The sequence below is a fragment of the Tachysurus fulvidraco genome, chromosome 26 (genome assembly GCF_022655615.1).
Source record: "Tachysurus fulvidraco isolate hzauxx_2018 chromosome 26, HZAU_PFXX_2.0, whole genome shotgun sequence".
Lineage (NCBI taxonomy): Eukaryota > Metazoa > Chordata > Actinopteri > Siluriformes > Bagridae > Tachysurus > Tachysurus fulvidraco.
The window spans coordinates 343,840-356,339 of record NC_062543.1 but is presented as its reverse complement, the minus strand read 5'-3'; the positions used below and the strand labels follow the sequence as shown (position 1 = coordinate 356,339).

Below are 12,500 nucleotides of genomic sequence, written 5' to 3'. Positions count from 1 at the left end.
AACACGAAGCCGTGTGTGAGGAGAAGAGCCGAGAGGAGGCTCAGAACATTGGGTGAGTTCCTCAGGAACATTGGGTGAGTTCCTCAGGAACATTGGGTGAGTTCCTCAGGAACATTGGGGGAGTTCCTCAGGAACATTGGGGGAGTTCCTCAGGAACATTGGGGGAGTTCCTCAGGAACATTGGGGGAGTTCCTCAGGAACATTGGGGGAGTTCCTCAGGAACATTGGGGGAGTTCCTCAGGAACATTGGGTTTGTTATAAAATCTTAACTACATTATTGTGATTTTTTTTTTCCTCAGGAACATCATCTCTGAGATGAAAGTGGGGAAGAAGCCAGTTGGCAGATTGAACAGCTGGCCAGCCAATCAGATTCGGTTTGATGATGATGGGCGGGGCTACACACATGACCGTGGCATCACAGGAGAGCTGGCAGAAATTCGCAGGAGGTAAATAACCAGAACCAGCGATGGGCCAGGTCTGATATAGAGCTCAACTCATCATGTGTGTGTGTGTGTGTGTGTGTGTGTGTGTGTGTGTGAGACAGGAATTCAGCTTTTACTGCAAAGAGGCTGAATATCTTCAGTGCTGCGGATCAGGACACACAGAGTGAACTGAGTAAGTAATAGTTTTAAAGATTTCTAGAATTAATGATAAATAGTGGTTTATTAATGAAGTGTGTGTGTGTGTGTGTGTGTGTGTGTTCAGCTCAAGGCCCCTCCCTCTGGGACGCTGATTTAGCCAACCAAATCGCCCGGGCGGTGAATCAGAGACCTCGTAATGGGTTTGAGGAGATGATCCAGTGGACACAGGAGGGAAGACTGTGGCAGTTTCCCATCAACAACGAAGCAGGTGAGTGTTTAATAACATGAGGTCAGTGAGTGCTGACCAATCACATGCAGGGGCTGTGTTCCAAATGCATTCAACTAATGACACGTGCTGTAATACACACAGGCTCCAGTACATTACTGTGTGGTTTAGGACACAGTCACAGACTTTAAAGCTCTAGTCATCAGAAAGTATATGAAACAGAGACGAATATCTAATCAATAAACTGTAAAAATAAAACGTGTGTGTGTGTCAGGAATGGAGGAGGAAATGAAGGTGCCATTTTATGAGCACGTTTTCCTGCAGCGCCACCTGGAGGACGGCTTTCCTCAGCACGGCCCCGTCAGACACTTTATGGAACTGGTGATCACTGGACTTTCCAAGAACCACCATCTCACCGTCAGTCAGAAACAGGAGCACATCGCCTGGTTCCGAGACTACTTCCTGAATAAACAGGAAGTCCTCAGCGAGGCCGAGGCGTGACCCACCCAGACTGGGACTAAAACCAGTCAGAGACATTTACAGCCTCCAGCTGTGATCACATCTCCATGTGCAGCATCATCATGCTAATCTGGAGTCTTCTGTTCCTCTGTTAACCTCAGAGCTTCTGCATGAATCCACAGCAGGACACATGGAGATGGTGGACAGTTTGTGCACCTGAACAGTCCCTTTAATGTGTGCGTGTGAGAGAATCACTGAAGGTGTTTAATACGAGCTCTAACACACACTCAGGTCGTTTTAAACTCATGGATAAAGGGAAGGTTGTAATTGTGGTGTTTAATGATGGAGCTGCTTCACCCACACGGACTCCACATCCTGCTGTACTTTATAAACATTAAAGGCTTCATATGACAAGTTCCAGTTGTTTTATTGAAATCTCTATAAACAATGTACACAATTAAAGAGCTGTACAAAGAGCTTTAACAAACAAAAGAATGAAGTAAACTAAAAGGAACTCATTAAACATCAGCACTCATATTCAGGTCATCAGCACAAGCAGACACCTCCAGATCTTCTGTACATCACCACACGTGTGTGTGTGTGTGTGTGTGTGAGCGATCAGACTGAAACCTAAAGCATGAATAATGTATTAAAGTAAACTTTGGCAGCTGAAGTGATACACACACGATATTAACCAGTGGGAAGTCTGAAACAGAACCGAGACGCTGGATATAAAACCCAGTAGTCAGCAGTTACTCAACACCATCTGGGGAAAGAAAGAAATAAAACACTGCTTATGTCACAGGCATAAACAAAGGTGTGTGTGGGGTCATGTTAAAGCGGTAGTATGCAACCTTTATCTCAATTACACTGAACTCAAGTTAATCAGCTGTTGCTATGGTTACATTGTGAGCTACGACTAGTCAGTGGACGAAGCTGAGTGATACACAGCTACAACACGTCTGTGTGAACCTCCTGCAGTTACTCACTCACTTTAGACTTCACCAGCGGCGGTAGCTTGTAGCTTGGCGTGGGTGGGGCGGGGCTTTGTGGCGGAGCGTCTGCATGTTTCTGTACTTGTTCATGATGCTCTGACTTTTCCTGAACACGGGTTTCTGATTGAGTGATGGACGCATCAGTGTGGGAGCCTTATGGGGAAAAGAGCAAATCAAAAATGAGTTCATCATTGACACACTGCCCCCTACAGGCTGGAGGAGAAACTGTAGCACATAGTTACCATCAGTGGTCTCCTGATGACGCCATCAGAACCCTTCTGAAGTGCAGGCGCAGGACGGAACCCGGGTTTCTACACACACACACACACACACACCTCATTAAACTCAGCTATGCGTGCACACACACACACACACACACAACAGTTCAAGTTCTTTCAAGTGCTTCTGGATGTTTTACCTGAAAAGGTCCAGGTTTCATTTTCGCAGGACCGTCCATCAGCCTGCCACAAACACCACCACAGCAGATGTTAGTATAAAACATTAATAGAACAGATTATAGATGCTGTGTGTGTGTGTATGGAGCAGGAGGTGAGCGTACCGTCGCTGCTTAGGGTCACGTGCTGAACTCCCAAAGCGGTGACCTGGATTCTCACCTGAACATAAATATTATAGATGTTAATCACATCATCACTTTATTGAGTTTAACACACAAGTGATTTTGGGTCTCATTTTACCCGTTTTATTATGATGGGGCATTCTGCTCTTCCAGGACGTGCTGCTCTTAGGACTGGAGCTTCTGGTGCCAGCTTCCCAGTGAGAAACCACCACCAGGTCATGGGTCAGCTGTCTGTCTATAGGGGAAGAGCTGCAAAAGTCCATGGGGGGAAAAAATTAGTCACAGGAGATTGAAACGAACAACAAAGTAAGCAGCCAAGAGCACTGGCATGACTTCCTGTTTGGAGTTAAACACAGCAGACAGAGAGGACGTCACCATGCAGGTTATATAATTAAACCACATGTGTACCTTTGCTGTGAACGGAAGTGCAATAATAGTGACATCACAAAGCCTTAACTGTAATAAAAGTACAAAACAACGGCAAATAACTAGAGATGGATGGCTGCTAGGGTACTTACAGCAAAGCTAGCTCATCATCTCCATGCTTCAGTTTCAATTGGCAGATTAGTTTTCTTTCACTCGCTCGGGATTTTAACTGTTTTCTTGCTCTAAGCGAATAATTGACAGTCGGATCGTATGTGAAGGAGTTTCACTCCTAAAACCCATCATCCAGATCATCTTTGCTTTGAATTCTCCATCCGTGAGACACGTCCCTGCTCCTCCTGCCGTGTCTTTGGTATTAGGTCCAAATCCTCATTTCCGTTCATCCCCGTTATAGTGAGATCATGTTTATCTCAGGAGCACCGCAGGAGAACTTCCAGACAGATAAGGATGGCAAACATCACGGTCATGTTGGAGTGAGATGGTTCCTTACATCTGTTTGTCCCTCTGCGTGTCAATTTCTTGACGACAGATACGTCATTGCGTCGTAGTTTTAACATTTCTTCAGAGGAACCAGACGCTTTAACGTTTCTTCAAAAGATGTTGGTCTCAGGAACACGGTGGTTTTAAATAGGAATCCAAAACATATCACCTGAGCAACAAGCTGGTCTTTATACATTTCATTAAAAGGTGATCATCTGAGGAAGGAGATTTGTGCTCGTTTTAAACACCTCTTCAGAAGACGTCACCAAAGACCTGGCCGCTGTGAACACTTCCTCAGAGCTGGTAATCTTCAGGTTGGGTTTTTTCATAAGACTTCAGAAGAAATGATCTGAGGCAGGATTGATTTCCTGCATTTCTTCAGAAGTGATAATGAGTGTTAAACTCACGCTAGATGCAGGAACCCATTTCGATGAGACGCCTTTGACCAGTTTTTCAAATAACTGACTGGGTGTATTTGTAGCTTCATCTGCCAATCTTGGTACCTTCTGTACAACACAACTGGTTGTTCTGAGATGTAGAAGAAGCGATTGTTGTCTTGATGGCATGCAGGCTAGAAATTCCAGGGTGAGATGGTTTGTTAAACATCTTGTAGGCAAGTTTTCTTCCTGGTCAATCTCCAGGAATTCTGCAGGTCCTGTTTTTTTCTCTCTCCTGGCAGGAAATTCCCAGATCTTCTTGCCAGATCTTCACATGTAGCAGGTGGAGATTCATTTAAAGTCAGCAGAATCAAAATTCATCGGTTCTCTTTGTTCCAGAACGACGTTCGACGCTCACGCTGGTGGAAGTTACGTAAACGTACCCGAATTTATAAACGTAGTGCCTCGCTAATCTGAGCTATCGTTCAGGCGAAAGGATGGAAGGTGTTGACTCTGTGGGAGAGAGAGAGGCCTTCTGAAGGGTTTGTAACTTAAGATCATTGTGTGTCTGGGCCTGACCGCGACTGAGGTAAACATCATGAAACACCTTTTCAGACTGACCCTTTTTTTGAGGTGGTATGAATTAGACAGCACTTCTGGTACTTTCCCCCTTATATATCCCCGTGTTAACGTTAAGGACAGAAGGTTACACATCTTAGAGGTGATTCAGGTGAGGAGTAAAGAAGCCTCTACTGGTGTTTCTCATGTGAACAGGGTGATGCCCCTTTGGTGAAAGCAGTGCCAGAGACAAACAGGGAAGCTTGGAACCTTCTAAACATCACGCAGCCATTGCCACAGTATGAGGGGAGATACCGTACCTGCGTGCTCGTACAGAGCGCCGGGATTCCACCTGAGTCTCGGAGTCCATTTCGGGATCAGGAGATTTGGAGTCGATGTCTGTAGGTGACTCTCGAGACGGTTGCCTCTTCACACTTTTCTTCAAAGGAATCTTGCGAGGAGGGAGTCTAGAGGATTCGCCCACATGCTCTGCTTCCACCATCTTGCTCCTCTGCATGTTGTCTGAAGGCCTGGGCCTCGGCGGGGGCATTTTGAAACTGGTGACAGATTCTGCTCTGAACTTGCGCCCCTTTAACAGCCTAGACTTGTCCTTGAGGGACAGGCAGCGACCTCCAAAACCTTTAAGAGGCATCGATCGTGCAGGCATCTCTCTACGTAAGCGTTTGGGTGGTCCATGCTCGAGCTCTGGCGGCAGGCGTCCCATATCCTGAATCCTCCTCTTCATAGGACGCATGGGAGGCCTATCCTGTGGGCGTGGAGGTGCAGGGAATCTGGGAGAGGAGTTGGAGGAAGACATTGGACCAGATTTCCATGAAGGAGATCTGTAAGGAGGGCGAGGGTACGGGTTACCCCCTTCCCTGCGAGGCCACTCGGGGGCGTGGTGCCCGAGCCTCCCCCTGCCTCGCCCCTTGCCGCCGTCTCCACGCTGCTTCCGTGGATCTCTCTCTGTAGACCACCTGCATATCCATCACAAACAATACAAACAAGTGGGTTATAATGCCAGCTCCTGCTGCTTGCACAGGATTAGGGGCATTTCTTAACTGTTATTACTCTACATCCAGCCTGCTGCATGCCACAGGGGCAGGGTATAAAGCAGGACTCGTTACAAAAGACTCAAAAGGTATATAACACTTTCTCCATAATGACTGGATGACTTTTAAAGGGACCTTTTTTTTTTTAAAACTTAGCTCCTTTTTGCAAACCTTACCCCCAGCAAAACAAATGAAGTAAAGAATTGTAGGGTATAGGGGACGTTAATATTTATTTCCCTGAAGTGGTGACTTTTGACCCTAATACTTCTGTTTATTCATCCTGCCCCTGTATCTCTATCATTATCATCATCATCATCATCACCACCCGGCCTGCACGGGTCAGCCGTGCTTTCTGTACCTCTCTGGATACGAGTTCCTCTCATGGAACTCTCTGGGCTTTCTCTGGGGTGAGTCATAGGGCCTGGACTCCCCGTTGGGGTGAGCGTAAGCCCCTGGGCCATTCCAGCGATGCCCTCTGTGGGCCATACGCCCAAGAGGCCTCTCCCTGGGGCTCGGTTGCCTTCCAGGACCAAAGTTCCGCTCTTGCTCGTGAGGGGAGTTTTGGTATCGTTGTGGGGCTCTGAAGGTGTTATGTGGTGATGGACCCCTGCGGTCTGATGGAGGGCTGTGGAAATATCGGGAAGAAGGAGAAACGTGGCCAGAATGGTTCCCATGGAAGGGCCTGTGGGGGCCAGATGATCCGTGAGGAGAGTGGCGGTGTTGAAAAGGCGGAGGGTGGTTTGAGCGGGATGGAGAGGACCTCCTGCGACCACGCTGAGAATCCTGAGACATGGGGTAAGGTCGGAAGTTATCCTGGTTCTGAGGCATCCAGTGGCCATGTGGTCTATGTTCTCCCATCATAGGTCTCTTGTCCCTGGGGTACGAGGAATGCCCTCTGCTGTTGCCCCCTCTCCAGCTGGGAGAGGCCTTACCTGGGGGGCCTCGAAACCCCCTAGACGCCGGGCCCAATCGCCCTCCATGGTGCTCACTGTGACTGCTATCAGAAAACGACCTGATAAACAAGAACAGACACAAACAATGAGATGCTGACAAACATGGTGATAATGTTCCAGTGTCTGAGATAAAGGAGTACCTCTGTCTGGAACGAGGAGAACCTGAGTGAGGTCTCACCATCTTCACACTGCTCACGTTCCTAAAGACACCAGAAGCAGAAGACACCAAAATAACGCAGAGAAATAAAACTGTAATTCGAGAGAGAACAAAAAGAACTACAGAAATATATAAACTTATTTATATAAAAAAGTAAGTATAATAAGAATGTATTTTACACACACACACATACATATTTTTATAAATAAATACACACACACACACACACACACACACACAAATGTGTTGTGTAATTTTTTATCTTCTCTTGCTGGACAGATTAGCCGACTAGCCGAAAGTAGGCCAGCTAAAATAAACAAGCGTTAAAAACTCCGTCTTCACGACCAATAAACTACAAACATTTCACAAACACTAACGTGCTCTAAATAAACTTTATCAGTAACTAAAGCTTAAAGTGTTTCCGTTAAACTAAGACGTGTCCTTCATTTTACTCACCAAGGTTACGTGAGACTTTACAACACCGTTAGCACAATGCTAGTTCAGTTAGCACAATGCTAGTTCAGTTAGCACAATGCTAGTTCAGTTAGCACAACACGCTAACTACTTCGCAAACCTACTTAACCCTAATATTAATCACCTTGGAGAAAAAATCCGCCGTATTTAAACATAAACATTAACATAAACATTAACTAAACTAAACCAACGTAGCGCCTTAAACCGCACTTATTCCTCCGCCTTTGTGTCCATAGCCGCGTCGACACTAAATCGACAAGCTACGTAATTTCCACGCCCACATTCGGAGAAAACGGCCTCGTCCTATATAATGATTGGATAAAGCAACTGTCTATTTAAAAAAAAAATGGCAAGCTCACACGTAGCCAATTACATTCCAGGAGACTTGTTGTGTCAGCCAATCACAACGAGTAAAAGGCGGGCTTCGTTAGACGGCAAGACGGAAGTGGGGTGAGGGATAAAGGCAGCTGGTTGATGAAGAGACGACGACAAATCAATATGGCGCCTGACAGCTGTGAGGGCGGTCCAGTCCAGTGAGGGTCGTATAAACCTGATCTCAGGTCAGCTTCACTGTCCGACTTTAAGGGAAATGAGTGAATGCTGTCGCAGTAGTTTGACTGTAGATCAGTTCATCTGTCACAGGAGCTTTAAATAAACCAGTCACTTATTAAACTTAATGTTTGTCCAAAGCAGTTTAAATCGAACTTTCAGCTTTTATTAGTACTTTAATTCTGTACTATAAAGATGAGCTCTGCTTTATAATTTATACTCACTACACCTTTTATGAATATTTATAAAATGGTGTATTAATGAAAAGTATGATCTATTTTACTAAACTGTGTTAATAAAATGAATCATTCTGAGTTTCACCTCAGACTATATACAGTTTATATACAATACATTATTAATAATGTCATGTCTTCATCTAATTTCATTTTAGAATATAATAGTTTGATATGTAATGATCATTTCCTAAAAAAATACTAATTAGAATTTTGCTGTGTTACATGCAAAGGTTTGATCACACTAAAGATTTAATTTATATTTCTCATCTGTTCATTTACATATTTAATAGATCAAAATAAATGATTAACACTTACACGTTCTTACCTTACAGCAGTTTTCATACCTGCACAACGTTTGCACCGTGTGTGTAAATAAAAGAGCTGATTTGTAATTTTATAAGGTTTTTATTATTATTAATAAACATAACATGGCATTCAGGCTTCATGCAGCTTGTTCACTCAGGATGAAGATGAATCCAGGTTTGAATAAAACACTTTGCAGTGTCATCACACAGTAACACCATCTTCAGTCCACAGCAATGACATGGGTCTGATTTCTGTCTGAGAAAAAGTGAGCTGGATTTGAACTCGTATTTAGTACATTACAGTGGAGAATGTAATGGAGAATGTGGGACTTCTAGCCACAAGGTCATGGGATAATTAGATTTCTGCATGAAACAGCACAGTGAGCTCGTGCATCAGGAGTTTTAGTAAAAGCATCAAGTTCACAAGGCAGAATAGCATTTTCATACTAATGCAGACCTACTAATCACCGCTAAATACAACACAGCGTTACCAGGAGAGTTACCTGCTGATTTTTAAACTCGATTAAAAGCCCCATAATCTTTATTAATGTTTATTATCTCTAGATTCTCTACTCTATTACAAGAACAGCTCAACATTTTTATGTTGAATTAGCTCTTGAGGCAAAGAACGTGCTTGCTAATACAGCTAGCTCACTGGCTAACTCAGGCTAAATGCACATTTAATGCTGTACAATTGTCCAAACTAAGCACTACACAATAATCGTACAGTGTGTTGAACATGAAACCAATGCAGTGCAGGAAATCCTAGCGTATTAGCATAAATACTGTCCAGTTCAGTTTACAGCAGCTCTAGTTAATTGTTAAGGCTAACACACTATCTACTACAGGGTAATGATGTAATCCACATCTCACATCTTTTCTCTTGTGTTTTTTAAAGTTTCATTTATCCTTCATGTGCTTAGGACAGCTGTAATTTTCAAAACATTTTACATGTATACTGTATAAATGTACAGTTATTTACACACTAGGCCAAATCTGCACCTCATTCTGCAACAGAAAGGGTTTTTAATCACATTATATGACAATAGTGTACTAGAGTTTATAGACAATTTACTCTTATAGAGAAGTGAACAGAGTGACTAACACTAGCCAGCCAGGTCTGTTAGCCTTACACCAGCTTGATAAGCGTGTGTTTTTGTGTAACTGTACATGTGTGTGTATGTAAGTATGTAAATGTGTGTATGTTCACCTCTCACTCCTTTCTGCTTCTCATGTTCAGTGTGTTAGATGTCTGTTTTGGCTCAATGACATTTTTGTTGCAGTCTCCGTGTGTGGTGCTGTACTGCATTATGGGATACGTCACATGACCAGTCAGATCCAGCAGGTCCTCCAACACTCGTGTGCTGTTCACAACTTTCGGGACTTCAGAGATCGGAGAAAAGGTCGGAATTGAGATCAGTTCCTCTTTAGGGATGGGGCTAAGGGGAAACACGAATACTTATCCTCATGATCGATATATATAAACAATCCTCACTCTAAAAACCGCTCTACTTTGTATACAGAAGCCTAGTTGGGATTATCTACAGAAGGACACCATTTCAATCCATTAAGAACACAGTAATCATGTGACTGATCTCACCTGAACTCCATCGATTGCACTGCATCAGCCGACTCCCTTCTTGCCCTGTCCCCTTTCTCCAGATACTCCAGGGCACTGAGAGTTGGTGGGAACTGTGAATGAGGTAATGGGCTGAGGGGAAAGGAGCTTTCTGATGTCTTCTTTGATGTCACTTGTGATGGTGTCATGGTTGATTTCACCTGTGAGCTCGCCTGGCCATTCACTTGCTCACTCTTCATCTGACTGTTCACTTGGTAGGAGGTTAGACTCTTCACCTGGCTGTTCATCTGTTGTGAGGTTGGACTCTTCACCTGGCTGTCCACCTGTTGTGAGGTTGGACTCTTCACCTGGCTGTTCATCTGTTGTGAGGTTGGACTCTTCACCTGGCTGTTCATCTGTTGTGAGGTTGGACTTTTCATCTGGCTGTTCATCTGTTGTGAGTTTGGACTCTTCACCTGGCTGTTCATCTGTTGTGAAGTTGGATTTTTCATCTGGCTGTTCACCTGTTGTGAGGTTGGACTCTTCACCTGTTGTGAGGTTGGACTCTTCACCTGTTGTGAGGTTGGTCTCTTCACCTGTTGTGAGGTTGGACTCTTCACCTGGCTGTTCTCCTGTTGTGAGGTTGGACTCTTCACCTGGCTGTTCATCTGTTGTGAGGTTGGACTTTTCATCTGGCTGTTCATCTGTTGTGAGGTTGGACTTTTCACCTGGCTGTTCATCTGTTGTGAGGTTGGACTCTTCACCTGGCTGTTCACCTGTTGTGAGGTCGGACTCTTCACCTGTTGTGAGGTCGGACTCTTCACCTGTTGTGAGGTTGGACTCTTCACCTGGCTGTTCTCCTGTTGTGAGGTTGGACTCTTCACCTGTTGTGAGGTTGGACTCTTCACCTGTTGTGAGGTTGGACTCTTCATCTGGCTGTTCTCCTGTTGTGAGGTTGGACTCTTCACCTGGCTGTTCATCTGTTGTGAGGTTGGACTCTTCACCTGGCTGTTCACCTGTTGTGAGGTCGGACTCTTCACCTGTTGTGAGGTCGGACTCTTCACCTGTTGTGAGGTTGGACTCTTCACCTGTTGTGAGGTTGGACTCTTCATCTGGCTGTTCTCCTGTTGTGAGGTTGGACTCTTCACCTGGCTGTTCATCTGTTGTGAGGTTGGACTCTTCACCTGTTGTGAGGTTGGACTCTTCACCTGGCTGTTCTCCTGTTGTGAGGTTGGACTCTTCATCTGGCTGTTCATCTGTTGTGAGGTTGGACTTTTCATCTGGCTGTTCACCTGTTGTGAGGTTGGACTCTTCACCTGGCTGTTCATCTGTTGTGAGGTTGGACTCTTCACCTGGCTGTTCACCTGTTGTGAGGTCGGACTCTTCACCTGTTGTGAGGTTGGACTCTTCACCTGTTGTGAGGTTGGACTCTTCACCTGGCTGTTTTCCTGTTGTGAGGTTGGACTCTTCACCTGGCTGTTCACCTGTTGTGAGGTCGGACTCTTCACCTGTTGTGAGGTTGGACTCTTCATCTGGCTGTTCTCCTGTTGTGAGGTTGGACTCTTCACCTGGCTGTTCACCTGTTGTGAGGTTGGACTCTTCATCTGTAGCTTCTCTGATGAACTGTTCTGAGTGCTCTGTTCCTCTCTCATAGGTGAGCTTCTCTGAGGTGTCACAGGCCCAATCTCCACGTTTGGAGCCGTTCCTCTACGATCAGGTGGGTTTGATGCCGGAGTGTTGTGCAGTACTGAAATGTTTTCAAGTTAAAATGTAAACACTAAGCTGCTAATCACTCAGGACAAGTGAAAATGTAGGTCTGTAAATTAGTGAAATGATGTTAAAACGAGCAAAATCAATAAACATAAACGTCTTCGTTAGCACTGATATTAAACATTAGCTTATTAACTAGCTGGTGGTAATTATTCATTAGTAACCACCACCTGTTTATTTCCCAGCTAGCATTGTGTTGATGCTAAACTCACCGGGCGGAGTGTGTGAGTGTGTGTTAGATGGAGGGGAATGAAGCTCCTGACTGTCGTCTCTCTGTAGATATAATATTCAAATTAATTTCATTTCATTCTAAAGAACAAAATAAAATCTCAAATCTCACGTGTCCATAAACACACCTTTAATTCTCCATCCCTCTTCCGTGTCCTCTTCATGATCTCCTCAATTCTCTGAACAGAAGGAGAGAACAAACGCTGTCTGTAATGTGTGCGTAAGTGTTAACAGTGTGTGAGGTGCTGGGAATGTGTGTGTGTGTGTGTGTGTGTGTGTGTGTGTGTGTGTGTGTGTGTGAGAGAGAGAATGTAAATATGTAAATGTGTTATTAAGATGTTTACCTTTTTCCTCTGCTGACGCTCTTGTTCTTCCTGCTGCTTTATCAGCTCTCTCTCCACTTCCTGTTTCTTCACACACACACACACACACACACACACACACACACACACACACACACACACACACACACACACACACACACACACATTGTGGGATTATTTCCTGTCTTTCCATATGATTATGTCCAGTATATAATATATTCTGATTTTAGAGGATGTGTTTATTTTAAGGTTAGTTTA

At 44.6% G+C, this 12,500-nt stretch overlaps 3 protein-coding genes and 2 long non-coding RNA genes across 56 annotated transcripts in view; 3 read left to right on the top strand and 2 right to left on the bottom strand.

The window, feature by feature from the left end:
* The window catches only part of LOC125140292, an 11,025-nt gene extending 9,345 nt beyond the window's left edge, over positions 1–1,680 (top strand). The window contains exon 2 of the long non-coding RNA XR_007139587.1: positions 1,514–1,680. This is a non-coding gene — a long non-coding RNA (uncharacterized LOC125140292). The remainder of the gene's footprint in view (positions 1–1,513) is intronic.
* The window catches only part of mrps31 (mitochondrial ribosomal protein S31), a 3,048-nt gene extending 1,368 nt beyond the window's left edge, over positions 1–1,680 (top strand). The window contains exons 3-7 of one of the 2 annotated variants that reach the window (XM_027179454.2): positions 1–52; positions 300–446; positions 545–615; positions 706–849; positions 1,132–1,680. The exon at positions 1–52 is cut by the window's left edge and continues 101 nt beyond it. In XM_027179454.2, coding sequence (XP_027035255.2) covers positions 1–52; positions 300–446; positions 545–615; positions 706–849; positions 1,132–1,277 — 560 coding nt within the window. In that variant the 3' untranslated portion in view covers positions 1,278–1,680. Of the gene's footprint in view, positions 53–299; positions 447–544; positions 616–705; positions 850–1,081 lie in introns of both variants that reach the window. The other variant, XM_027179453.2, reaches the window with a different exon arrangement.
* On the bottom strand, positions 1,675–7,541 carry si:ch211-114c12.2 (uncharacterized protein LOC336578 homolog). 2 transcript variants are annotated; one of them, XM_027179451.2, is made up of 10 exons: positions 7,256–7,541; positions 6,783–6,842; positions 6,048–6,701; positions 4,958–5,614; positions 2,957–3,087; positions 2,821–2,875; positions 2,680–2,722; positions 2,504–2,572; positions 2,256–2,414; positions 1,675–2,032 (listed from the first exon to the last, which is right to left on the bottom strand). In XM_027179451.2, the coding sequence occupies exons 2-9, from the start codon at positions 6,821–6,823 to the stop codon at positions 2,268–2,270; spliced, it is 1,797 nt and encodes a 598-aa protein (XP_027035252.1). In that variant the 5' UTR covers positions 6,824–6,842; positions 7,256–7,541; the 3' UTR covers positions 1,675–2,032; positions 2,256–2,267. The 2 variants fall into 2 exon arrangements, with proteins under 2 accessions (XP_027035252.1, XP_047665148.1); XM_047809192.1 differs by having other exon boundaries at positions 2,260–2,414; positions 7,256–7,540.
* Positions 7,542–7,690: 149 nt separating this feature from the next.
* The window catches only part of LOC125140293, an 8,862-nt gene continuing 4,052 nt past the window's right edge, over positions 7,691–12,500 (top strand). Inside the window, exons 1-2 of the long non-coding RNA XR_007139588.1 lie at positions 7,691–7,833; positions 11,576–11,638. This is a non-coding gene — a long non-coding RNA (uncharacterized LOC125140293). The remainder of the gene's footprint in view (positions 7,834–11,575; positions 11,639–12,500) is intronic.
* The window catches only part of LOC113663964 (ensconsin-like), a 10,045-nt gene continuing 5,988 nt past the window's right edge, over positions 8,444–12,500 (bottom strand). For 9 of the 50 annotated variants that reach the window (XM_047809148.1, XM_047809165.1, XM_047809176.1 and 6 more), the window contains 6 exons: positions 12,264–12,329; positions 12,048–12,098; positions 11,904–11,964; positions 9,964–11,668; positions 9,574–9,802; positions 8,444–8,619 (listed from right to left, as the gene is read on the bottom strand). In XM_047809148.1, coding sequence (XP_047665104.1) covers positions 9,577–9,802; positions 9,964–11,668; positions 11,904–11,964; positions 12,048–12,098; positions 12,264–12,329 — 2,109 coding nt within the window. In that variant the 3' untranslated portion in view covers positions 8,444–8,619; positions 9,574–9,576. Of the gene's footprint in view, positions 9,803–9,963; positions 11,669–11,903; positions 11,965–12,047; positions 12,099–12,263; positions 12,330–12,500 lie in introns of all 50 variants that reach the window. The other 41 variants (XM_047809180.1, XM_047809184.1, XM_047809187.1 and 38 more) reach the window with 41 other exon arrangements.